The 25,520-nt window shown below is 41.1% G+C and overlaps 2 protein-coding genes across 2 annotated transcripts; one reads left to right on the top strand and one right to left on the bottom strand.

Moving 5' to 3' along the window:
• Nucleotides 1–1,699: 1,699 nt before the first annotated feature.
• Nucleotides 1,700–3,091, bottom strand: LOC143531588 (uncharacterized). Its single transcript, XM_077026852.1, has one exon. It carries the CDS (start codon nucleotides 3,089–3,091, stop codon nucleotides 1,700–1,702), a length of 1,392 nt encoding a protein of 463 aa, XP_076882967.1.
• A 20,165-nt stretch (nucleotides 3,092–23,256) lies between these two features.
• On the top strand, nucleotides 23,257–24,694 carry LOC143531580 (uncharacterized). The gene is made up of 2 exons (XM_077026846.1): nucleotides 23,257–23,557; nucleotides 24,276–24,694. The coding sequence occupies exons 1-2, from the start codon at nucleotides 23,320–23,322 to the stop codon at nucleotides 24,683–24,685; spliced, it is 648 nt and encodes a 215-aa protein (XP_076882961.1). The 5' UTR covers nucleotides 23,257–23,319; the 3' UTR covers nucleotides 24,686–24,694.
• Nucleotides 24,695–25,520: the final 826 nt, after the last annotated feature.

The raw sequence follows: 25,520 nt of genomic DNA on the forward strand, positions 1-25,520 counted from the left end.
TAACCATACCATAGAGTTTATAAAACTGTTCTCTCGTTGCTATACTGACTAATGAGGATTTGTCTAGTTGACGCAGGGGCGGATCTAGACTCGCGGTTGATGTATTTATGCCATACAATCGTGCTGGATATGAATGGATTATTAGGGATTTCGTTTGGGCAGCCTGCATATAAATGTATTGCATTGCTAGAATGTGGCTAAATATGTTTTTTAGAATGGCAACTCACGTACACTCTACGCTAAATTAAATTACACCTTTTGATGACTACGGGACTTGAACCCTCAATCTTTGGAAAGGCAAAGCCTTATCCAACTTCTTGATACCGCTAGGCCAAACGGGCTTTCCCCCCACTGAATAATGCTGAGATTTGCTCTCTTAATTTTACTGTTCAATCTCAACAATCTTGTAACAATCTTCATTGCGCTTGACCTTTTTTTTTTCTGAGACATAGAAAGTGAGTCGGGAGAAGCAGGCTCAAAATTGATAGTATCAAGTGGAATCAAACATAAATGATGAATAAGAAAGAAAAGACCATGTATCTTACTTGTTTTTGCCTTTATGACACTTCCTGGGAACCAAAAAGTTTGTTAACTGTTTCAGGTCAAACATTGTAGCTAAAGCCTGACTTGGAAACTTGTTCATTTGATTTGTAGTGCTAGTTGAAGGACAACTGATTGCAATTTCAAGCAGAGTATACGTGAGACACCCATACGCCAAGGTCTCAAAATTCTAAACCTCTTTAAACAATTTCAGGACAGATCACATGAGGATGGGTAAGCAAATCAATATGGACAAAATAATGAAGCAATCATATATTACTAAGCATCCAGAGTTACATGACAACACTTGAAGTTTCATACATACAACTTCCAGGGAAAAAATAAACAGAGAAAGAAATGGAATACAAATTCTCACTACTAGATACTCATTAACATGCCTTATAATAAAGACGCCACTCATCAACATATGCCATCTTATCAGGTTCCATGCTTGGTAGTTCACGTGTCTCAAGTCTTTCTATTATTTTCGTAGTCTTACCAAGAAGCTTGGCTGCAGCCTTGACACTTTTCTCTCTTTTCTCTGTCACACTTTCTTGACATTTGACTGTTATGGCTTGCGGTAAGTTAGTGAAGCAAGTGGAGAATATGTCTGTAATCATGCCATTTAAAAGGGCAAACAACTGTTCTTCGTTTTATCGGCTCTGCGTTGTATTCATCTCTAAGCAAGATTGTTTTGGCCATTCGGTACATTGAATTGGCAGCAATCAACTCCTTGGGAGTGTTCACCATTTCTCCACCTACACTTTCATTGATATTTCTTACAATATCTTTAGCTCTATCAGAAAACCACTTAAGAATCTCTGTTGCTGTTTTGCCTCTAAAAAAATTCTTTCTGTAGATCCTTGTCCAACCACTTGCATTTGTGTTCAAACTCATCCCATAAGATCTTTGTAGCCTTTCGAATATTTACATATTCTTTTTCACAGTTGAGGATTTCTTCCACCTGATGGGTGTATGAAAGACCTTCACCAACACTTCTTAACAAGCTTTTAGTTGTGTCTTTACTGATATTTGGGAGAATGATAGCAATGAATGTTAAGGTTACTATTGGTAAGCTCCAAGAGTTAACAAGTTCAACAGAAAGCAAAGGTTGGACATGATCACTGTCAAAGGTCTCTACTCCTTTGAATCCTGTACATTACTCTAGAAGCTCTAAGAGTTCCTTGCTTTGTTCCTTCTCAGCGCTTAAGATGAAGTAATTCATAGAGTTTGTTATTCGCCTCAATGTTTTCTCAGCAAGATCCATATCATCATGATTATGTAAAACGTAATTGCTGAGGTCGACCTCTATATTATCAGTTTCCGAGACGACGAGTGCAGTAACCAGTCTGTTATTTAAAGAGTAGGCGACACCTATTGAAATGACTGTTGGGATAAGCGATATCACTTTGCAGTAAATGACAATAACCTTTTGAAGTTCAACGCAAAGGCTTATAATGATACCTTTTAAACAACAGACCAGAGTTCTTAATCTATCGCTTGATAGAAAATGCATACGACTTTGTTTCCACTCGCACAACTTTTGGGTCCAGTGCTTTTCTACTTTAAATACCATCAAATAAGTCATGTTCCATTTGGTGACCAACTTGAAGCTCAAGACTGAAAAACATCTAAATATGGGAGCAATGGTACCCATCAGGACCCCAATGAAATGTGTTATCACAATGAAAAGTATTGACCACTTGTACACCGATTTATATACTCGTGGTTCTCTAAACTGAATTTCGAGCACTGAAAGTTTCAGGCCTAATACAATTACACAAATTACCCCGGAAGCAGTGGATAATGGATTGATGGCCATCACAAATTGAGGGCTACCAGTTTCTGCCATGACCCAATATTTTCTCACATGTTGCCTTAGTTTCTCAACCTTAGACGCTTGTGTATGTTGTAGTTGTTTATCGGTTAAGATTGTTCTGTTTGTGGTTTGATACTTGACCTCTAAAATTTCTTTGGAGGTTGGAATTGTTAGGGAAGATGCAATCGTTATTACTAGTAACAAAAGCATTATAGCGGTATAGACGTACGCAATCATAACAAAGTCAAAAACGGAACTGTTGACCCTTGATATATTGGAATGTATATGCTTGATGACACCAGTATATATATCAATGTGAATATTTACTATCATGGTGATAACTAGAATGGACAAACCTATGACATTTTGAAGGAGTGCCTTGTTGTCCATGGCGGCTAAAGAAGGCATAAAGTTAGCCATCATTGTGCACATGAAAGCCAAACTTCCTAGTTTGGCTGCTTGGTCCATGTAACTCGGCATCTCACTACTTAGATCCACAGGCAGTTTCATGGCAATTGTTATCACGGTAATAGATGCAGCATTGAGAGAAAAGTACTTACATGGAAACCATAATTTTTTATTTCGGAAACCATGCAACAAATCCGCGGCCATGGCAAGGATGCATATTAATGATGCTCCTGCGACGTAGATTCCAATCCACACCATAGGTTCACCATACTTGTCTTGATCTTCATTATTCCCACCTGGTTTAAAATAACCTAAAGTACTCATTTTTTGAATAATTTTCAGTTAGGTGTTGTGTGTAACTTTGATGCTAAATGGTTTAAATCATGTCCGAGAAGGATAGCTTTTGTTTATATAAAGAAGTAGCTGCATTGCATGCCCAATGGCCAATGCAACTGCCTTGTGACAGCAATGTGGGATGTAGACTTCTGACCAGGTCAATGCCTTGGACTGCTTAGACTTATACTGTCAATGAGATTAGACAAAACCGGCCATTACCAAGCAAACTATATAAAATAAACAATTGATTAGATTTTATGAGTTTTTTTCAATTCAATTACAGATCTTCTATAATCCTACTTTATAAGTTTATAATCTACATCAATGATCACTACGGAACTCGATCGAACCCTCAACTTAAAGGGAAAGATACTATTTAACGCGCCTTGATACAAATAGGCTACCAAGCACCAACCCTTTCGGTGAGATTTTTTAACTGACCAAGGCATAGATATCACAATGTCAGTTGCAATTCTAAAGATGTGAAATAAGTATATATAATTTTATGAATTTAGCTTCTTTATTTTTCTTTAACCGCCATTTGAATCACTAACGAGACATTTAAATCTTAAGTAAAATTTTAAAGATATTTTGTGTTGATAGGAAACTTGCATTGCGAGTGGTCTAATCTCTCATTGGTCACATCTCCTCGTTCATCTAGGATTTCACCTTAAGAAAGTAATAATTTTTTTTTACGTCCATGCCCGCAAGCAAATTTCATTCTCTTTGATCAAGTCCGATACAGTAGCGGAGCCACATAGTTACAACCGGGTTCGGCCGAACCTGGTATTTTTTCGGTTTTATATGTAACATATATATATGAATTAACGAGCGAACCCATTCTTTTTCGGTGAGCTAACCCAACATTATTTTAAAAAAATATTCGAAACCCATAAGAAAAAGCCCATAGTTATTAATAAAAAGTCGTTATTGACCCGTTTAAAGAATCTTTTAATTAAATTGAGTAGCTAGCATCTATACAATGAAATACAAATAAATTATGGCCCAATATAATAACATAATGTGAATATTTTATAATATAATATAATATGAATATTTTTATGGGTTAAGAATACACTTGAATACTCGATATTTATGTCTCTATATAATAGAAATCTTTGTTTCTTTTTAAGTATTCACCTATAAAACTATTCAGGAGTAAGTCGGTAAGCATAAAACATACATACATGAATTAGGCGAAGGAGACCAAAGTGAAGGAGGCAAACTGGGCAACTGGGGCTATTGGCGAAGAAGCGAGGAGGTGATACTCAACGTCGATACTTGATAGATAAGAAACTCAACCGTCGATTGTTAATTGGATTGAACTTATTAACCGGTCAACCGACTCTTTATTTGATTGCTTTAAATGTCTAAGGTTTCAATCGATCATTCGATCCGTACCTCACGACGAGTCTTTCTTTGATTCTGATGTTTAATTGCTTCAAGTGTTTAATGATGCTTGCATTTGTTATATTGAAAAAGAATTCTTTTTTAATATTGCGATTGAAGATGTAATGAATTGTTTTCAAAATATGAAAACGCGTAGGGAACAATTTTAATATGTAATATCTTTTTTTTATAATTTAATATGACTTTGTATTTATTAAATGTCGACTACGTACTTTTGTTATGATGATGATATTGCATTTTGTTTGTTTGACCGAATGACCGACCCAACCCATTTAGGTCCGAAAACTTGATGTCCGAAAAAAATCAAGCACCGAAATATCCCGAACCCATTAGAAAAAATTTCTGGCTCCGCTACTGAGTCCGAAGACAAGCTGCCAACTAAACGCCATAAGAGCAATGAACACCCTCACAGATAGTCGATGAGTGTGGTTTTCATAGTTAATTTGGTAAATTTTTAGATAATCTCCAACATCAGTCCTTTAAAACTTGGATTTTTTTACAAGCAAATTACTTTTATGTTGTAGTTGGGCATTCAAAAATGGGTTTGGATTGTGTTTTATAGTTAACAGATCAAATATTGTTAATGGGCCAAATAACTTGAATAATTTCAGAACTATTAATCAAATAAAGACAATGCAAAAAACCCTCTCATTTTATTTTGCTTTAGGCCTTCTAAATAAGGAAAATTGGAAATAAATAATCTCACCTTTTGTGTATTGGCCGTTAATAATCTCACCTTTAAAAATTACCGGCAACGGTCCTACCTTTTAACTATTTTTGTCTCACTGGTCCTCGATCCGTTAAAAAATACTTAACGTCGTTATGTTTTTTCCCTAGTTTCAAACCGATGTTTTAGAGCTTTTGATCGGAAGAACGATATGAGTCGACTGATGTAAAACTTATCTCGAAACGGTGATTCAAATGGCTTGATTTTTGTTAATTGGAAATTCAAGCACCCGAATTGAAACATTGTTTCGTCGTTTGGATCACCATTTCGAGATAGGTTTTACATCGGTCGACTCGTATCCTTCTTCCAATCAAAAGCCATAAAACATCGATTTGAAACTAGGAAAAAACTTAACGACGTTAAGTATTTTTTTAACGAAAGACCAGCGTGACAAAAATAGTTGAAAGGTGGGACCATTATTAGTGATTTTAAAGGTGGGATTATTATCGGTCAATACACGAAAAGTGAGATTATTTATTTCCAATTTTCCTCTAAATAATTGGCCGCCAATGTTGCTAATTCACCGTCAAGGACTGCCACAAGGGCGGAGGGACCAGGCGGGAAGAATGCATGAAGAATTCCACGTTGAATGAGTCTCTAAGAGAGGAAGAAGATGAGAGTGGTGAGGGTGAAGCGGTGGTGGCAATGAACAACGAGTATACCAAACAGCCTTATGGATTTAGTTCTCAACCACCAAGAGGCAGAGCCGGCTCAACGAATGTGGAAGCCTAAATTGAAATAAGATTTTGGGGCCTTTTTTGACAACTGTTAAGGAAACAAATTTTGCTTACTACAAGTTTTGAACTCATGATCTATACTTTAGTAACATAAGCCTACAACACCTATACATTACTTTAAATTTATTTTATCCATTATAATATATCCATATATAATTGTTTTTGTTACTTGAAAGCCTTAATTAAGTGTGGGCCTAAAACCCTAACTTATTTTCGCTGACACACAGGCCGGCCCTGGCTAGAGGGTCCATGGGTTTGGCAAGATTACTTACTGCATGGCCCTTTTGCAGCATCTACAGTTTTAGCTCTTTTATAAGTTTACTCTTTAAAAAAAAAACTGAATACATTGTTTTTTTTTGTTATCATTATTATTATTATTATTATTATTATTATTAATAATAATGGCTTAAATATATTATTGATAATCGGTTAAATGCATAAAATGAATAACTTTTTAAAATTAATTAATTTAAAAATCTTTTCTTTTTGGGAATTTTTTTTTATATTTTTTCTCTTTCTATTTTCTCCTCTTTTTTAAATGATCAATTTCTTTTCTCTTATCTATTTCCCCCTTTTTTTCGTTTTCTTCTATGTTATATATCTTATATATTTTTCATCTTTTATTATTTTCATTTTTGTTACGATGATCATGAGGGAAAAAGTACCTAGAATGTTAATTTGCAAAGAATCTTGAAGCTTTGTGTGAAAAGTGAACCGGGTAATTTGGAACACTATTACTTATGAGTCATGTACTTTTGAATTAAATGAAATAAATTTGAGATGTAAGCCATTGATTGGATCTTTGAGTCTGGGAGCTAGGTTTAGGTAAATCGGAGAGCACTTTACCCCCAATACTACTCTACTAAGATAAACAAAATTACGTCTTAAAATAAAACTAAATATCTTGACATGATGCTTCTGTCTGAGATTTTTACATATAGGCTTGTTATCTTTTATCAGAATATTAATATTTAGAAAACAATCCAATTTAATTTATAACAATTCATGAAATTAAATCATATTTCTTCTAATGTGATTTAAGAAGCTAAAAAATGTTATTATTTATCTTTAAAAAAATGTCCATTCTGTATCAATATGATAAATATCCCAGTACAAACAATGATGAAGGTCGAACTACTTTTTGAAGTATTGCGATAGATCTAGTGTCGGTGTTGACCAATTCCTTAACCCATGCCCGGCCATACTCCAAAAAAACTACGAGAAAATCTCAATACTCCAAGGTAAATGCATGCCATTAATTATCACATATTTAAATTAAAATGATCAAATAAACTATTTATAGCCTTTGGTCTTAGAGCAAACCAAAATAAGAGCATAGTTATTAATGCAATGGAGTGGACATGAGAGATCAATTATCTAAACTATACATCAAAATCATAGCGGTTAATGAAATGAAGTGGACATTAGAGTAGAAGGAATCGTCATAAGAAGGGGCGGGTCGGGAAGAATTAAAGCTGATGTGGCGTCTTTTGTACCGACAGGAACGCCGCCCTATATGATCTGGTACCCAACAGCGCCCACTACGGCCACTTCGGTATGATGGTGCCGACTAGTTGAGCGGACGTATTGCGTACCCACATAGGAGTTGAAAATGTCAACCACCCATATAAATCATAAATATCATTCTAGAGCTAAAAGAAATGATAAATTGTTCTTATTTTATATATAAAGATCAAATGAAAACTTATAGAAATATATAAATCAAAAACATGAAAAGTACCATATAACAAACCTTATAAATACAAGGTGTATTAAATTTAGACGCATATAATTATGCTTAAATCTGATAAAAGAGTTAAATAACGTCATTTTTACCAAAATAGAAATATTGATTAGCGTGGGTTTTAAATTGAACTATACAGGCTATATATAGCAACAACTTTTCTAAAAACATAAAAAAAGAAAGTAAAAGAAAATAAATAATTCGTTAACTAAACTAAAAGCCTGTTTAAAAAGTATTATTAATTACAAAACAGTTAATTACTTACGTATTTCTCCAATAATTTGCATGATGATAATTATAAACAGATGTTTGAGTCGATTTTTAAGAAGATAGGAATAAAAGAACTATAAACAAAGTTGATTTACAACATTTTTTATATCTTATATTTGTTTCATAAATTTCTCTAATAATTTATTTGAGCTACTACATATTTTGCTAAATTATATTATCCTCCTCGTTGCAAGCGTTATATATATGTACGTATATACTACAACAAAAATGAAGGATTATTGCGCAAAATTGGTTGAAATAACTTGAAAACGGCAAATCTGTATATATCAAAAATAAATATCTGAATATTTAATAAAGTTTATCCAGCTTTGTTATTTGACTAGATCAACAGCATTTAATTTCGATAATAACTTCCCAACCAATGCTTCAACGCTTTTCATGTTCATGCAACATTAATGGTTAGCGAGTACTTGTGAGTTTAAAGTTGCAAGTTGCTTGGAGTACATGTGTGTATAAATGGCGATCGATGTGTTGGAAGAAGAACGCACACATCAAGGGAAAGTGTGAGTGGAAAAATGGGTTTCTCTCAAAAATGGGGCTGTGTGATACTGTTAGGGCTTACCATTGTCTTCCACTTGAGTGCATTGGCTCTTGGGGATGGGAATAGTGAGGCAACACGGTGGGGTGATGATGATTGCCGCTTTGGTGGTAGGAGATCAGGTTGTGGTGGTGGCCGCCAGGGAGGTTTTGGGCGTGGTGGAGGAGGTGGGTTTGGTGGGGGTGGAGGGCGTGGTGGTGGTTAAGGAGGTGGGAGAGGTCATGGGGGTGGATTTGGAGCCGGGGGAGGAGTAGGTGGCGGAGGACTTGGTGGTGGTGGTGGGGGAGGTCGTGGGGGTGGGTTTGGAGCTGGCGGAGGAGTAGGTGGTGGAGCCGGAGGAGGTGGAGGACTTGGTGGTGGTGGAGGAGCTGGAGGTGGAGGAGGCCTTGGAGGTGGGAGCGGTCATGGTGGTGGGTTTGGAGCTGTTGGAGGGGTTGGTAGTGGAGTTGGGGGTGGTGGAGGACTTGGTGGTGGTGATGGAGCCGGAGGTGGAGGAGGAAGAGGCGTTGGAGGTGGGTCTGGTCATGGTGGTGGGTTTGGAGCTGAGGGAGGAGTAGGCGGTGGAGCAGGAGGCATTGGTGCTGGTGGCGGAGGAGGTGGAGGTGGTGGAGGAGGCGGTGGTGGTGGTGTTGGAGGTGGTTCAGGTCATGGGGGCGGGTTTGGAGCAGGGGGAGGCGTGGGTGGTGGTGCTGGAGGAGTTGGTGCCGGTGGAGGCGGCGACGGTGGTGGTGTTGGAGGTGGTTCGGGTCATGGGGGTGGTTTCGGAGCAGGGGGAGGAATAGGTGGTGGTGCTGGAGGTGGAGGAGGTGGTGGTGGTGGAGGAGGAGGAGGTATTGGAGGGGGTTCAGGTCATGGGAGTGGCTTTGGGGCTGGTGGAGGGGTAGGTAGTGGTGTTAGCGGAGGAGCTGGTGGTGGTTTAGGTGGAGGATCAGGACAAGGTGGTGGTGGGAAAGGTGGAGGATTCGAGGTTGGAATAGGGATTGGAATAGGTGTGGGAGTGGGTGCTGGCGCCGGCAAAGGAACTGGAAGTGGGTCGGGCAGCGGCGGTGGAAAGTAAACGATTGGCACAAAACAAAGAAGTTTTGTACATGTAAAATTTACTTCAAGTTTGTAGTTGGCTTATTAAAACTGAATAATAATATTGTATTAAGTTTAATATCATGTATCACTATTTATATATTTGTATTTACGATTTTATGTTTACATTACTCATGCATGTATGCTATCGCCTTTGGCATGAAGCAAGATCTTCGGTAAATCTGTATCCCCTAGTATTTTTTTTTAATTTTTGTTTCTTTGGGAAAATATCCTCTTGGATTCATTTTCCGTACAACCCAATTTTAATTCTTACAAGCTAGTATATTAGATGGTCCTCTCATTCTTAATAATCATTCTTAATGAGATTATTGCATGGGGAAAAAAGTCTAAGAAAAAAATATTGTTGTTTAAAGTCGACTTCGAGAAAGCCTATGACTCGATAAATTAGAAATGTACCCTCGTTGTTATGACTCACATGCGCTTTCCTCCTAGATGGAAAAATTGGATCCTTGGTATTCTTTTTTCGTGTCGGTCCTCTGTTTTGGTGAATGGCTCGCTGACCACTGAGTTTGATTTGGGGAGAGGCCTTAGGCAAGGCAATCCCATCTCGCCTTTCCTTTTTCTGTTGGGAATGGAGATCCTTAATAAAATGATGGACAAGGCGGTGTCTATTGGATTGTTCGAAGGGATCAAACTCCCTAATGGTGGACCTACGGTCTCGCATTTATTCTTCGCTGATGATGCTACTTTTATAGGGGAATGGGATAAAGATAATTTTCTCAATCTTTGTCGGATTCTTTGGATTTTTTCTCTTATCTCAAGGCTTCGGGTTAACTTGTCAAAAAGTAGTGTTTCTGGGATTGAGGTGGAAGATCAGGAAATGGCTCGTAAACCTAGCTCCTTGCCCTTCACGTACTTGGGGCTGCCGGTAGGCGCAAATATGAAAGAATTGTTAGTTGGAAGCCGGTTATAGATAAATTCCAAGCTAAGTTGTCCGCTTGGAAAGGCAACACTCTTTCCTTTGCCGGGAGATTAACGCTTTTGAAGGCGGTCCTTGGGAGCCTCCCAACTTATTTCTTCTCGTTGTATAAAGCGCCAGAGAAAGTGATTAATATTCTTGAAGGCATTCGAAGACGTTTTTTATGGGGAGGGGCTGATCAAAAAAATAAAGTCAAATGGGTAGCGTGGACCGTATCCTTGAATCTAAATGTAGAGGCGGGCTAGGGGTTGGAAGTATTAAAGACGCGAATTTGGCACTTTTATGTGAATGGTGATGGCGGCTAAAAAACTCCATGAATCTTCTATGGGTTCGAGTGATTTTTTCTTTCCATGGGAACGCTAGAACCATAAGAGTTGTTTCGGTTAAAAAGCATCTCTCAGGGGTATGGAAGTCTATAGCTGAGATAGATAAGGATTTTGTGAAATATGGCATGGACCTTCATAGAAATCTTGTGTGCAAGCTTGGAAAAGGTGATAAAAGTTATTTTTGGGGGGATAATTGGAGCGGATTAGGCCTATTTAGCGACATTTTCCCATCCATTTTCAAATTGACAGCCCACAAAAAAGTCTTGGTTATGGATTGTTGTGAGGGTACAGGGGGGATTGACTCTTGGAGATGGCGGTGGAACGGAGCCCGTCTACAGCTGAAGAACGAAACCAACTTCAACAGCTTATGGAAGTTTTAGCTCATAAATCTCTTTTGCAGGTTGAAGACGAGTGGTTTGGAAAGATGGGTTACACAACGGGTTTGAAGTAAAAATGGTCCGTCTTGATTTGGAGCAATCAAAAGGTAATATGTATCAAGTTCATCCTTTTGTTTGGGATTGTTGGGCCCCGTCCAAGGTAAAAATTTTTGTTTGGCATGCAATCGATGGTAGAATTCCAACCAAGAGCGCCCTAGCCTATAGGGGTATGACGGTATTAGAGTTGCTTTGCCCCTTTTGTTCTATGGAGGATGAAGACGCGAACCATCTTTTGGCGAGTTGTCCGTTTTCGATGGCCATTTGGGAAGAGGTTTGTAGGTGGGTCAAAATTCCTAACCCGGGTAATTTTGCGGATGTCAAGTCAATCTTGTTTTTTGGGAATGATTGGAGTTCATATAAGGTGAAAAGGAAATTGCTTATTACTATTTTCCTCGCTACATTGTGGAGTTTATGGTGTAATCGTAATAAGAAGATTTTTGATGGCAAGGCTATTTTGTTTCATAAAGTATTGGGCGATGTAAAAGAATTGGCTTTCTTGTGGCTTTCTATACGGTCCAAGACATCTATAAAAGAGTGGAGGTTATGGTTTAGTTTTAACTTGGACGGAATGTTGTATTTGGTGTTTTGGTTTAGTTTTGTTCTCTTTGAACTTTTTTCTCAGCTTCTTGCTGAGATTCTGTTGCCATGTACTCTCTTTTTGATTAATTTTTTGATTAATATAAGCCTTGCTGTTCAAAAAAAAAAAAAAAAAAAAGAAGCTAGTATAGTAAATGTGATTTCGTTTCACATATAGACGTGAGTTCCAATTATTTTGCTTAAGCATGCTACCCTAAGAAGCTATTTAAGCGTGGTTATGTGACACAGAAAGAAAGTGATAACTTCTTTTGTATTCCCAGAATTTCACATAAGAGTTGATCATTCATCATAATACTATGTAATAGATCATGTATTAAAAGAGTTCATCCGGGCAAAACGCTCATTTTTTCTAGATTTCTAGTCAATAATTCTGATTTATCCCGCTGCTTTAGTATAACAAGCGATAGGCGCCTTTCTTAAAGTCACCTATCGACACTTAAGCTTGTTCATCTTGCTTTCTGTCCTTTATAAGACTAGAAGAGATAAAAGTTTCTTCTGTCCTTGCCCACTGATAGATTATCTTTGAAGTTAAAGTCTCTCCCTTAGGGCTCTCTTTTTGTAACCAATGGTGAAGAGGTAGGTCCCAGCAGAGCCCAGTTGGACCCGCAAGACTCACCTTAAACAGGGACGTCTGCGCAAAGACCAACTGGTTCCGCAGAACCAACCATGCTCGGAGACATGACGTCCTTACGCGCAGTATGCAAGCTGGTCCCGCAGGAAATGCCTCCCAATGGTGAAGGACTCCGCCTGTCCCCGCAGCCTCGGATACAAGCCATTAGGGACTGGCCACCCGCGCAGCATGGCTACACGCACAAGGCACTTAACTCTCCCCAGTGTCACCTGAAGGAATGAGCAAAGGCGGGAGGGGGAAAACTCCCGCCTAAATGAGCCAGTCCGTATGATGGAGGATCTTTTGTGTGATACCTGACGAGGTACAGACAAAAGATCTGACCAAGAATGCGACAGCTCACTGACAGCAGCATGGCAGACAGCACGCCACAGCACTGTGACCAATAGCCGCCGCCTACCCACCAACTCCTGCCATACCACGTGCCTAGCCTGTAGTTGGCAGAAGAGGAAGAGTGCACGACACGCCTGCTCTGTGTCAGCCGCTACCTATCCACCACTCACAGGCAGGGCACGTGCATAGGTTACAGTTGGTAGCGTGTTGGGCCGGCTAAACCCCTTGGAAACCTACCTTCGGCTATAAATACCCCAATGGTATGAACATCTTATCTTATCATATATACCTGATATCTGCTCTAGCAATCTCTTAATATACTTTTATATTTAAAGAGCAATCTAGTCTGATTCTCACGCCGGAGGGTGGTCACAAGGAGGAACCCCCCCCTTCTCAGTGACGAGCTCACGGTGTCTGTTTTGCAGGTTATCAGAAGAACCATCTTCCAAGGGTCTAACCCCTCGTGGGAAACAGCTCTCCAACCCCCAGGTTACCAGTAATCTGCCCGGGGTCTGGTTAGTGTTTCTTCATTGGCGCCATCCGTGCATAAAGCTAGAACTACATTTTTCTCCAGTTTTTTCAAACTTCAAAGATGGTTAGAGAAATTCCGGTAACCACAACTCCAGCTACTGGGGAGAACACCGGCAACACAGTTTTTACAAACACTACCCCGGCTACCCAAGTCGGGCCAAGTGAAGCAAATTTTACGAACACTACCCCAGTTACTCAAGCTGGGGCAAGTGCAGTAAAAGATCGTCTACTGAGGTCCACTGATACCCAGTTTGAGAAACGAAGGCTCCCCCACCAAACTCTTGATGAAGTTAAGGCATGGGCGGAAACACGGCAAAAGGAATTCCAGGCTGAGTTGGACGAACGCTTGCGTTCCGTGCAACAGGCCGACGAGTTCGAATGCTTTGACTCAGAGGAATCCGACTCCGACGTAAACCCTCGCCACAGGGCGAAAGGGAAGCGTAAGGAAACGGAACCCCAACCGAAAAGGCAGTTTGGACAAGCCTTCAAACCAAAAAATACAGGTGGAAGTTCACGAGACTTCTCCAAAACGTTCAGACCGAACGTTGCAAATGCGGGAACGTCCAAATTTGCAAGGGACATTGCGGAAGCAATTGCCCCAAAAAGTGCCAAACAAATGCCCAACATAGGCACTTATGATGGTATGTCTGACCCAGACGACCATTTGAACAGGTTCATAGCAGGGGCAACCGTCAGCAACTGGACGGAACCCACGTGGTGTTACATGTTTCAAATGACGCTGGTGGGGGCTGCTAGGGTTTGGTTTGATCGTTTACCGGTTAACCACATTTACGACTGGGCAGACTTCCAGCAGAAGTTTAGCCAACACTTCAGCCAGCAGCGAAAGTATACCGAGGAGCAATGGACAATCCTCAAATGCATACGGGAAGAAGATGAATCTCTGCCAAACTTCATCACTCGCTTCAACTCAAAGAAGTTAAGTTTGGGCAATATCAGCGAGGATCTTGTTCGCGCAGCCTTCATCCAGGGCGCGCAGGACCCAGAGCTTATCCGCACCCTAACGGGTAAAGATGGAATGCCATCCACATGGGATGGCATCATGACAGCAGCCAAACGCTATGCGGAAACGGAGAAGCAATTGGGTAGAGACCTTCCGCAGAGCACAAACCTTTACACCCAGAGGACGAGAGAGGACAACGTCCTCACCGCCCGATTGAACAAAAAACGGAAGCAAGGCATTTGGCAGTCAAGGGTAAACTTTGACACCTCATCCGGCTTACAGCACCGATTGGGTGAAAGGGATAATGTAAAGCTGCACCGGAACTCCAGATGGACGCCACTTACCAAAAGCGTCACTGACATATTTGCTACTGAAGAGCTCCCATGGCCAAAGCCTCCAGTAATCCGACATCGTCACGATGCTGATCGGAGCAAGTACTGTGACTATCACAGAACAAAAGGCCACAACACTGAAGAATGCATAGACGTAAAAGACATGGTCGAAACATTCGTCAGAGATGGGACGCTCGCGCACCTCGTGGCGAAATAAAAGCTAAGCAGGCAGGCAGGTGCGTGTGGAACCATGGCTGGGGTAAACACGAATAAAAAATCAGCTTCAATATGGAGACTACATGCTGCGTAAAGAACGAGATCCCGAAACAGGTGCGTGTCGGCTCGATGGCACTCCTGTCCCAACATGGAAGGGAGTTCAATTACACAGTTTGCATGTAATCAATTCCAATTTGTACAGAAAAGGCCAAGAGCCACTTCTAATGGAAATGATTCTCTTTCAAACGTTGAAGCTGATGATTTACATTTATACTTTTGTACACACTAATATGCCGGTTTTCACCGCATAATTACAAAAAACGTCATTGCATGGGAAGGCGGTCCTACCCGCACGAACCCAAAAAGCATGATAAACCTTCACGCAGGTCAGTTGAAGGGGAAAAAAGTTACCATATGAAAGTGCTGGTCTATCCGCATGAATCATTCGAGGGAACTGCACCAACCTATCAACAACCGCGCGTGGGACGGTTCAAAATTCTTAAGAGGAAAAGGTAAACCTATACGCAGGTCAGATATGGGTAAAGTTATGCCATCCTACTAAGTGCAAGTGACGGGTCTACCCGCACAATCACGAAAGAGGAAGCAAAACTTCACACCTATTATCAGCCACGTTCAAAGGTTAACTTATCCTCAACAGGTAAACCTACACGCAGGTCAGATATGGGTAAAGTTATGCCATCCTACTAAGTGCAAGTGACGGGTCTACCCGCACAATCACGAAAGAGGAAGCAAAACTTTAACCCATCAACCACGTTCACAGGTTAACTTATTCTAAACACTTGGAAAATTGCTATTTTAAACTAAGTATGCAAGTCATAAGTTTATAAAGCAAAGAATCCAATGAAAGGAATAACAATCGTATATTTCAATGATATATTACAACAGTGGCCGGGTAACTACCCGCCTAAAAGAAATCTATACAAAGCTGTCTATCCTAGCAGTGGGAAGGGATCTTCAGGATCAGGCTTCAGGGCCACCTCCGCTTGGACCAGCACCGTCAGAGCGCGGCTGCCCAAGGAAAGCCTTAAGGATGTTTAGCCCATCATCAGCAGCAGCAGCTTCATTCACCTTCTCCACCACTGGATGCGGGAAGGCAGCGTACTGGTTCACAGCTTGGTCATAAGCAGCTTCAGTATTAACATTGAATAAAGGGAAGTTGGAGGGCGGAAAGCCTCTCTCAGCAAACCCTAGACCAAGCAGGAAGCCAGTCTTCTCCCCATCCTCATGAGAAGCGTTGAGGGCTGCGCTCATCGCATCGTCATAAGAGGTCTCTGAAAGGACCCGACGCACAACCTACAAAAGAATACAAGTTAGAACATTTTCTAATTACGAGCGGAAAGCGTAAAGAAAAAGATAAAGATACCTGAGGCAACGCTTCTCGAAGCAGCCATTGGAGGGTAGCTTGACTTTCTTTGTAAGCACGTTCGGCTCCGCTTTTATCAAGGTTGGCAAGTTGAACTTCCTTGGCGGCAGCCTCTTCGACGCTTTTGAGTTTCCTTTCAGTGCGGTCAAGCACCCCCCTCTGGTCAAGGATCTCCTGCAGCTTCTTGGCATCTTCCATTGCCAAGGCGTCATGAGCATGCTGAAGAGCCTTTAATTTGCATTTAAGCTGCTCATTCTCTTCGCGAAGCGGCTCAGCAACAGCTTCAGCCTTGGCAGCCCTCTCAGTTGAGTTTCGCGCAGTCTCCTTAGCCAGCCGAAGCTGTTCATTCACAGCTTGGGCAGCCTTGGAGCGGGCCTCGAGTCGCGCCTGGACTTCAACCTCGAGGGCCTTGAATGCTCTCTCCTTCTCGGCGGCGGCAGCGGCCAACTGCCGGTTCTCCTCCCGCAGAGCCCGCGTCTCAGATATTTCTTTGGCGCGAGCTGCTTTTAACTTGTCGTTTTCACGACAAAGCAGCTCGACGCGGGGCTGCATCCGGGCTTGGAGAACCCGAAGCTCATTGGTTAGCCTACCCTCCTGGTAGCTAGCCATGGCTTCCCCCAACGCACCATGAGGAGCAGCGTGGCGAGCCCAATCCACGCACTCCACAGGGGTGCGAAGGGTTGTTCCTCGGCGTATGTTCCATCTTGGAACATACACTTCATTGGAATCCGACACTGCAAAAGAAACAAAGGCAGTTAGGAAAAGATGACAAAAATATACAAAGGAAAAAGAACCCTACGTACCTGTAGGGTCAATAACAGGCCGATAGCCGCCAAACCCATCACCTGAACCTAAAGGAAATCCATCCAACAGGTCAGGCAGACGGGAAGGTGGCATAGATCGGCGGGAAGCCCGGCGCGTACCTGATGGTCCGGCCGTCGGTGCCGGTGGCGCAGGTATAGTGGCAGCCGCTGTGGTAGCCATTGTTGGCGTCGCCTCCTCAGCAACAGTAACCGCCGGCTCCATGAAAGATGCTGTAAAAATTGCACTCACGGCCGGCGGAGACACCTTCTCAGCTGGAACAGCCTCAGGAAGGCTGGAACCAACGGAAGCAGGCGCAGACGCCTGGGTCGACGCCTCGGGAAGGCTGACCGAGCCTTCCCTCATTGGCGGGGGAATACTTGCTCCAACTCCACCCTGGAATGCGTCAACATCCACACCTGCACAAGCAAAAGTGTTAGAAAAATTTATTTGAAACAACAAATCTAGACAAGAATTATGGGGGTACTTACGGGGTTTCTTGAGCTTGAACGTACGGACGAGCGGGGGCGAACCCGATGGAGCCGGCCTCTTGACACCGGTAACCGTCGTCGTCGCTGCCTCCCCGGAGGTAACAGCTACAGCCTCCGGAGCGGTGGTCTCCTCACCACCGGGCTTCCCCGCCACCTCTGCACTATCTGACTCCGAGTCAGATAGGACTACCGGGTCGGCCGTAGAGGCCACCTTCTCCTTGCCTTTCCCGACGGCAGCCTTTTTCTTCCGCACCAGTGGATGACCTTCTGCGGATTCCTCAGAAGAAGAAATGTCAACTCCAGCAGCAGGCACAGCATTGAGAGGTTCAGGGTAGAAGATAGGCTTACCTGGCCGTCGGTGGCTCAGGATCTCTTGGCCTGGCGGGTAAACCTCCACGAACCGACCCGCGGTCTGCTCTAAGATGGGCAACTCGTTCTCGTCCAGAGCACGAGTACCCATCCGCGCGGGACCATCTTCCTCCCGCGGGTTCAGGAGCGACTGAAGATCGTTCCCCTCTGAAATCAAGAAAGTTAGAAAAAATCGAAGTCAGCAAAATGAAACAAGACGTACCATAAGGGACAGAGTTCGAACCATATTCAAGGACGATCGGAACCTTATCCGCATTCGCCGCCTTCCACACCCGGCTCATCCCCAGCATCACCATCGCCGACTCCGGAAAACGGAAAACCGGGGACTGGACCCGGGATATCTTCGAGAACCATTCCGCCTCCTCGTAGTTGAGGGCGGGAAGGTTCGGAAGCGCCTGGCCATTCTTGAACTTCATGGCGATGGGGATGGTGCGAGCGGATATGAAGAAGAACTCTCTTCTCCATGAGCGAAGACTCCGCTCGGTGGTACAAATCTTTAAACCCTTGATACGGGTTGTAAGAGTGTACCACCCCTGGATGCACCTCCAAGTGTAGAAGGTCATCAGACGGTTAACGAGGGGCTCAAGGCCCAGTATCCGGCACACCCACTCAAAGTGCTGGACCTTGGCAATGGCCATGGGGTGCACCTCTGTCAGGTGCACACCGTGCCTCTCCAGGACACGGTACACAAACTTTGTCAACGGAAACCTATGGTTTCCGTAGACAAAGAATGCAGCATAAACCCCGATCTTGCCACTAGGGGCATCGTACACAGTATGGTGGGGTTCAGGAAACTCAGGCTCGAGAGACTCGAGCATGAACTTCCTGACGATATACTGGTACAGATCGACAGGAAGAGAGCACTGGCATTCGCCAGCAGTCTTCTGGTCATCAGCATCATGAGAAGACATGGTGGAAGAAAGATGAAAAGAGATTTCAGGGTAATGCTTTACTGAACAGAAAAATTCGCCGGAAATTACTTGAGAAGAAGAGATGAAAGTGAAAAGTGTGAATTGCAAATAACCCTCTCCCCCTTTATATAGTAATCGCAATTAATGCGATGAATTTAATACGGAAGAGAGAGAAATCAAAGGTGCAATGAAACTATGACGCGTGGCAAAAGCAAGCTGGCAACATCTGTCACAAGGACGTATGCCAGAGATTTCGCGGCTACGCGCCCGAAATCCCGTGCCCACGCGCCTGAAAAAGCAACTGGAATGACCACAATGTCATGTCGCCATAACTTCTGGCACGTCCTGACACCGTCAGAAGAAACCGTCACACGACGTTTGAGGTATTGGGTTGTTCTTATCCATCTACCAACTCTTCAAATTTCAAATTTAAAATTTGAAGACAAGATTCAAAAAAAAAAAAAAAAAAAAAAAAAAAAGCGGGAAAATACCCCTTACCTTGGCAAACAAGTAACCGTAAGACGGATGCGGGTACAGTGTGAAGGCAAAACATTTCACATACCTAGCACCCGCAGGGAATTGAAGCCAAGTAAAACCTTGGCAAACAAGTAACCGTAAGACGGATGCGGGTACAGTGTAAAGGCAAAACCCTTCACATACCTAGCACCCGCAGGGAATTGAAGCCAAGTAAACTTTGGTGAACAAGTAACCGTAAGACGGATGCGGGTACAGTGTAAAGGCAAAACCCTTCACATACCTAGCACCCGCAGGGAATTGAAGCCAAATATTCCTCGGCAACCAAGTAACTATAAGACGGGTGCGGGTACAGTGTAAAAGCAAAACCCTTCACATACCTAGCACCCGCAGGGAATTGACGCCAGGAATACCTTGGAAGTAAAGTAACCGTAAGACGAGCGCTGGTACAGTGTTAAGGCAAAACCCTTCACATACCTAGCGCTCCGCTGGGAATTGAAACCAAGAAGGATCTTCTGGGCAATGCTTGCGGAAACGGAAATAACATCCCCGCATAGCGGGAACGTCGAGAACTACGTTGTTTGAAGCTCTAGGATGGAATTGGTGGTTAACATAATTGATCACTATGTTCAAAACCACCAAAACCTCATGGAGAATCTAAACAAGTAGGACTCAACGCTCCCGACTTGCGAGGAGGTTATAGACCTACCCGCATCATACCCAAAGACCAAGCAGGAAACTCGGGCATTTCTGCAAGTGACAAGGACTTCCGCGGGAAGAATCCCCATGGAAAACCTTACAAAAACCCTTTTCAAAACCCTCTGCTTAAGTCCAAAAGTTCACCTCACTTTATTAAACATGCATGAGACGAACATTGGACTGGGGGGACTTGAAGAGGTAGGTCCCAGCAGAGCCCAGTTGGACCCGCAAGACTCACCTTAAACAGGGACGTCTGCGCAAAGACCAACTGGTTCCGCAGAACCAACCATGCTCGGAGACATGACGTCCTTACGCGCAGTATGCAAGCTGGTCCCGCAGGAAATGCCTCCCAATGGTGAAGGACTCCGCCTGTCCCCGCAGCCTCGGATACAAGCCATTAGGGACTGGCCACCCGCGCAGCATGGCTACACGCACAAGGCACTTAACTCTCCCCAGTGTCACCTGAAGGAATGAGCAAAGGCGGGAGGGGGAAAACTCCCGCCTAAATGAGCCAGTCCGTATGATGGAGGATCTTTTGTGTGATACCTGACGAGGTACAGACAAAAGATCTGACCAAGAATGCGACAGCTCACTGACAGCAGCATGGCAGACAGCACGCCACAGCACTGTGACCAATAGCCGCCGCCTACCCACCAACTCCTGCCATACCACGTGCCTAGCCTGTAGTTGGCAGAAGAGGAAGAGTGCACGACACGCCTGCTCTGTGTCAGCCGCTACCTATCCACCACTCACAGGCAGGGCACGTGCATAGGTTACAGTTGGTAGCGTGTTGGGCCGGCTAAACCCCTTGGAAACCTACCTTCGGCTATAAATACCCCAATGGTATGAACATCTTATCTTATCATATATACCTGATATCTGCTCTAGCAATCTCTTAATATACTTTTATATTTAAAGAGCAATCTAGTCTGATTCTCACGCCGGAGGGTGGTCACAAGGAGGAACCCCCCCCTTCTCAGTGACGAGCTCACGGTGTCTGTTTTGCAGGTTATCAGAAGAACCATCTTCCAAGGGTCTAACCCTTCGAGGGAAACATTACTTAGCCCCCAGATTACCCATAATCTGCCCGGGGTCACTTAGTGTTTCTTCAAGTGGTTTGCGAGAAGTGTCTTCCTTTCAAAAATTTGAATAAAGTTTCTTTTCTCCTACTGTTATTCTATGCTCGATTTTAACTCTCTGAAAGTTGTGGCATCAATGCCACTAAAGATATTATACGATTTTATATTACTAAGCCATGTTATATTGCTCATTTTATATGTTATAAAAGTTACATAGACATAATACCATCATTGTCAACTTATTCAAGTTTATAGGTAAATCTTAAATCCTAGATTATGCACTAATCGCCTTGTTAATGACTTGAGATATATAAAACTATAAATAACCTTAATTACAAGATAATATCGTACAAGTTTGAAGTATGAAGACACTCTACATTGCATGCAGTGGGCAATGCATAACCCATGTTTGCGTGTTATGGGCGCGTACATGCATGTGAATCAGATCACTACGAGCCATCTATTAACATTCTTTAATGAATAAATAAATACGATTTTAATATGATATTTTCATTTATATAAATATAATATTTTTAATGCTTGTAAGCGTGTGTGTATATATATATATAATTTTCTTTAAAATAATAATTCTTAAATTTCTTTTTAAGTATTTATTGGATTCATTTTCCGTACAATCCAATTATTTTGTTGAAGCATGCTACCCTAAGAAGCTATTTAAGAGAGGTTATGTGACAGAAAGAAATTGATAAAAGCTTCTTTTGTATTCCTATAATTTTACATAAGACTCGCCATTCAAGTTATTCGTTTCATAATATTGTAGTAGATCATGTATTGAAAAAAGTTCTGTCTAGGCAAAACGCTTATTTTTTCTAGATTTCCGAGCACTAATCCTGACTTCTCCCGTTGCTTTAGTATAACCAGAGTTAGGCGCCAGCCTTAAACTCACCTATCGATACTTAAGCTTGTTCATCTTGCTTTATTTCCTTTATAAGACCGAAAGAGATAGTAGGCTCTCCTGTCCTTGCACATTGATAGATATGCTTAAAGTACCGAAACTCTCTCCCTTAGGGCTCTCTTTCTGTAAGCTGGTGGCTTGCGAGAAACGTCTCTTCTCTTTCAAAAAACTTAATAAAATTTGTTTTCCACTGTTTTTCTACGCTCAATTTCAACTCTCTGAAAGTTGTGACATCGATGCCACTAAAGATAATATACGGTTTATATTGCTAAGCCATATTATATTACTCATTTTGCATGTTTTAAAAGATACATGGACATATATACCATCATTGTAAACTTATTCAAGGTTTATAACTACTCTATTACTCTTAAATCCTAGATTATGCACTAATCCCCTGATTAATGACTTGAGATATATAAAACCATAAATAACCTTAATTGTAAGATAATATTGTACAAGTATGTAGTATGCAGACACGTTAGATTGCATGAAGTAGGCAATGCATAACCCACGTTTGCGTGTTGTGGGCATGCACATGCATGTGTACTCCTGATTTAAATCACTACGAGAGTACGAGTCATCTATTAATTTTTTTAACGAATAAGTAAATATGATATTTTTAATTATATATATATATAAATATAACATTTTTAATGTTCGTAAGAGTATATATAATTTTATTTTAAATAACTCTTAAATTTCGTTTAAGTATCTACCTATCTATTTATATATAAAGCAACACAATTTTTCCATTTGTCATTGTTGGTGAGAATTGAACTCAATACAATGTTTATGGCTTACCAAGTCAACTAGAGTTAATTGATGTTAGTCTTCTATTTTTCTTAATTGGTATAAATTCACAACCTTCCATTTTATTATTTTTAAAATACAAATATAAATTATTCTTATTAATCTATGCATTTTAATAAATTATTTATATATTATGAATCCATAAGATATATTAATATGTATATTATTAAATTTAACTTTTTATTTTATTTTTTAATTCCGTCCTAGTTTATTGTATTTTAATTTTTATCTTAGATCAAGTCATCAAACCGACCACATTAAATATGTTTTTATCCATCTTATTCACCCGGTGTATATGAAACCCAATCCATCCACAGTCAAAACCACACCTTTCTGGTTGACCAATACAACCGGACGCCGGTGAAGGATGCCATCACCGATCAACGTTCTATCGAACCCTCAGATTGACAACCACACAACAATCTACCTATGGCTCACCGTTTCATTCGCCCAAATGATAATAATAATATTACTCGCATTCAAAACTCCGTTCCGTAATCCTCTGGTGGCCAAATTAGATGAATTGAAAAGAGGCAAAGCTCAATTGGTTATTAAATCAGTCGGTGCCACCGTGTTCGTACTCTTGATGTACAATATTTACAGCTTATCGTTAATCCGGCGTCGTTCTGATCCTGTCAATTCACCTAGTGACGTCATTGTAGCTTACCATATATTCGAAGCTTATCTTATGGGTAAATTTAATTTTTATTTTTTATAATTTATTATTCCGATCAATTGCTTTAGTTGTTATGCTCTGAAATTGATGTGTAAGTTGTTGGTTTTGGTATAAGATTAGATGCAATTTGAACATATCATATACTCTAGGGTTTGTTACGATAAGATAAGTGACTATGTCTATGTACCGACCGAACCAATGACTATTCATGTTTAGAGGATATATTATAACTCGTATACCTTTTTCTGTTGTTATAATTGTAATTACGCATTTACGCTTCATTTGATAACCTTATTGGGCATTATATCCTCGGGATATGAGCGTAAAGCCACTCGACTATCAGCTTATAGACCTGGAGATACAGAAGTGAGAATGTTGACATGAGTAACGATAGGTCCCGTGAAAAGACGATAGCGTGCCAGTGGAAGGTTTTCTGCGTTCAGTCAGTCTACGCAGAGTGGATCGGTCCCTAAGGAACCCTCTTAAGTCGAAAGGGCATCAACCTAAAGATCTTAAGCACAACAGACTTTTTTTTTTTTTAAATATATCGTTTCCGTAATGTCATATGCCATTTTATATACAGATTTGAGCTTCCTAAAATGAATTTCGCAATTAGATTCGAATTATAAGATCTGGAGTTCGTATGTTCAGTAAATCTTCAATGAGAGCTAGATCCATTTGAATATGCTGATTATAATTTATAATTTATAACTTATAATTATCTTTTAATGCAGGCTTTTCGCTTATCTTCTTGCTTGCCATAAACACTCTACACCAATACATCAAAGAGGTTATCGTGATTACTGAGACCATACGCGCTACAAAGAAGCAAAACCAAGCCTATGAAAACTGTATGAAAAAGAGTGCACATGACGCGGATATTAAAAGACAAGATATATATAAGTTGCAGACAGAGATCACAAATTTGGAATCTGAATATAGTGAGAAGGATCAAACAGTAAAGTTGTTAAGGGCCGATGCTAGTGAGGTTAAAAGAATATTAGAAAGTGGATTTGAAGAGTATGATCAATTGCTAGCGTACAATAAGGATCTTCAGGAACAACTTCAAAGTGTAAATGAAAGATTGGCTCAGTCGAGTAGTACAAAGTCGGTCTTTTTTAGTTGGGATCGATGGGGTTTGTAACGCTTTGTGTAGGTAGTAACAGTGATGTTAGTTGTATAAGGTATGCTTTATAATCAATCGTGAAATTATCTTTTGTTACTTTTTTATGCTCGTAAGATGGTCTTGTATATGCTTTACGTGCGTTATTGCATGACGAGAACTTTGTAGTATAGGGGGGGGGGGGCAACCTTTTTTTAGAATCTAAAGCGAACTCTGAAAGTGACGCGCTTTTAGTAAAAAAACCAACTAATTTTTTTGTTGGAACAGTTTATAATATGGAAATTTAAGATTTTATAAAAATGATTCTTAATGATACTTAGTTACCAGTGTGACTGATCGGAGCCAGATCATGCACCAATCAGAAGGCATTACCTAATGATGCACAAGATACATATAGCTAGCCTCGCTAAACATGCAGGTCGGTCGGGACCGTTGGGAAACATATCAGAACGGGTTTCTGGTCAAAAAGGGTTGATTTTTAACTGCTATAGAAATCATTTCAAACCCTGCTACTTCAAATGCAAACACTGTCAGGTTTACTATGAAAACTACTTTAAAGATCATAAACAGCAGCATTAAAACAGCAAATACAAATATAAGAAAACAGCAGCATCAAAACAGGATCACAATTTCTTACCTCCTGCAAGCTTCTTGCCTTTTCTCTTGATATTATACATAGGATAAGTTTTCATATTTACAAGTAACATATATAGGGGCTGCAACTAATCAAATCTGGTCCTTGAAGACAGTATGAAAAATAATTTAGGTGAGGAGAATTTCATAAAATAAATGATATCTAGGCAGAAAACAGAGATCATAATTAAACTGGAATCCAAATGTCATATAAAGCAACAAG

Source organism: Bidens hawaiensis, unplaced genomic scaffold (assembly GCF_021521415.1).
Source record: "Bidens hawaiensis isolate Kalapana, Puna unplaced genomic scaffold, B.hawaiensis_p1.1 tig00009192_1, whole genome shotgun sequence".
Taxonomy (NCBI): Eukaryota; Viridiplantae; Streptophyta; class Magnoliopsida; order Asterales; family Asteraceae; genus Bidens; species Bidens hawaiensis.

Bases quoted from the DNA above. Each gene is read 5' to 3' on its own strand.
- LOC143531588 (XM_077026852.1), bottom strand. From the start codon at position 3,091: ATGAGTACTTTAGGTTATTTTAAACCAGGTGGGAATAATGAAGATCAA.
- LOC143531580 (XM_077026846.1), top strand. From the start codon at position 23,320: ATGATAATAATAATATTACTCGCATTCAAAACTCCGTTCCGTAATCCT. The intron at 23,558-24,275 runs GTAAATTTAATT...CTTTTAATGCAG, and splicing joins ATTCGAAGCTTATCTTATGG to GCTTTTCGCTTATCTTCTTG.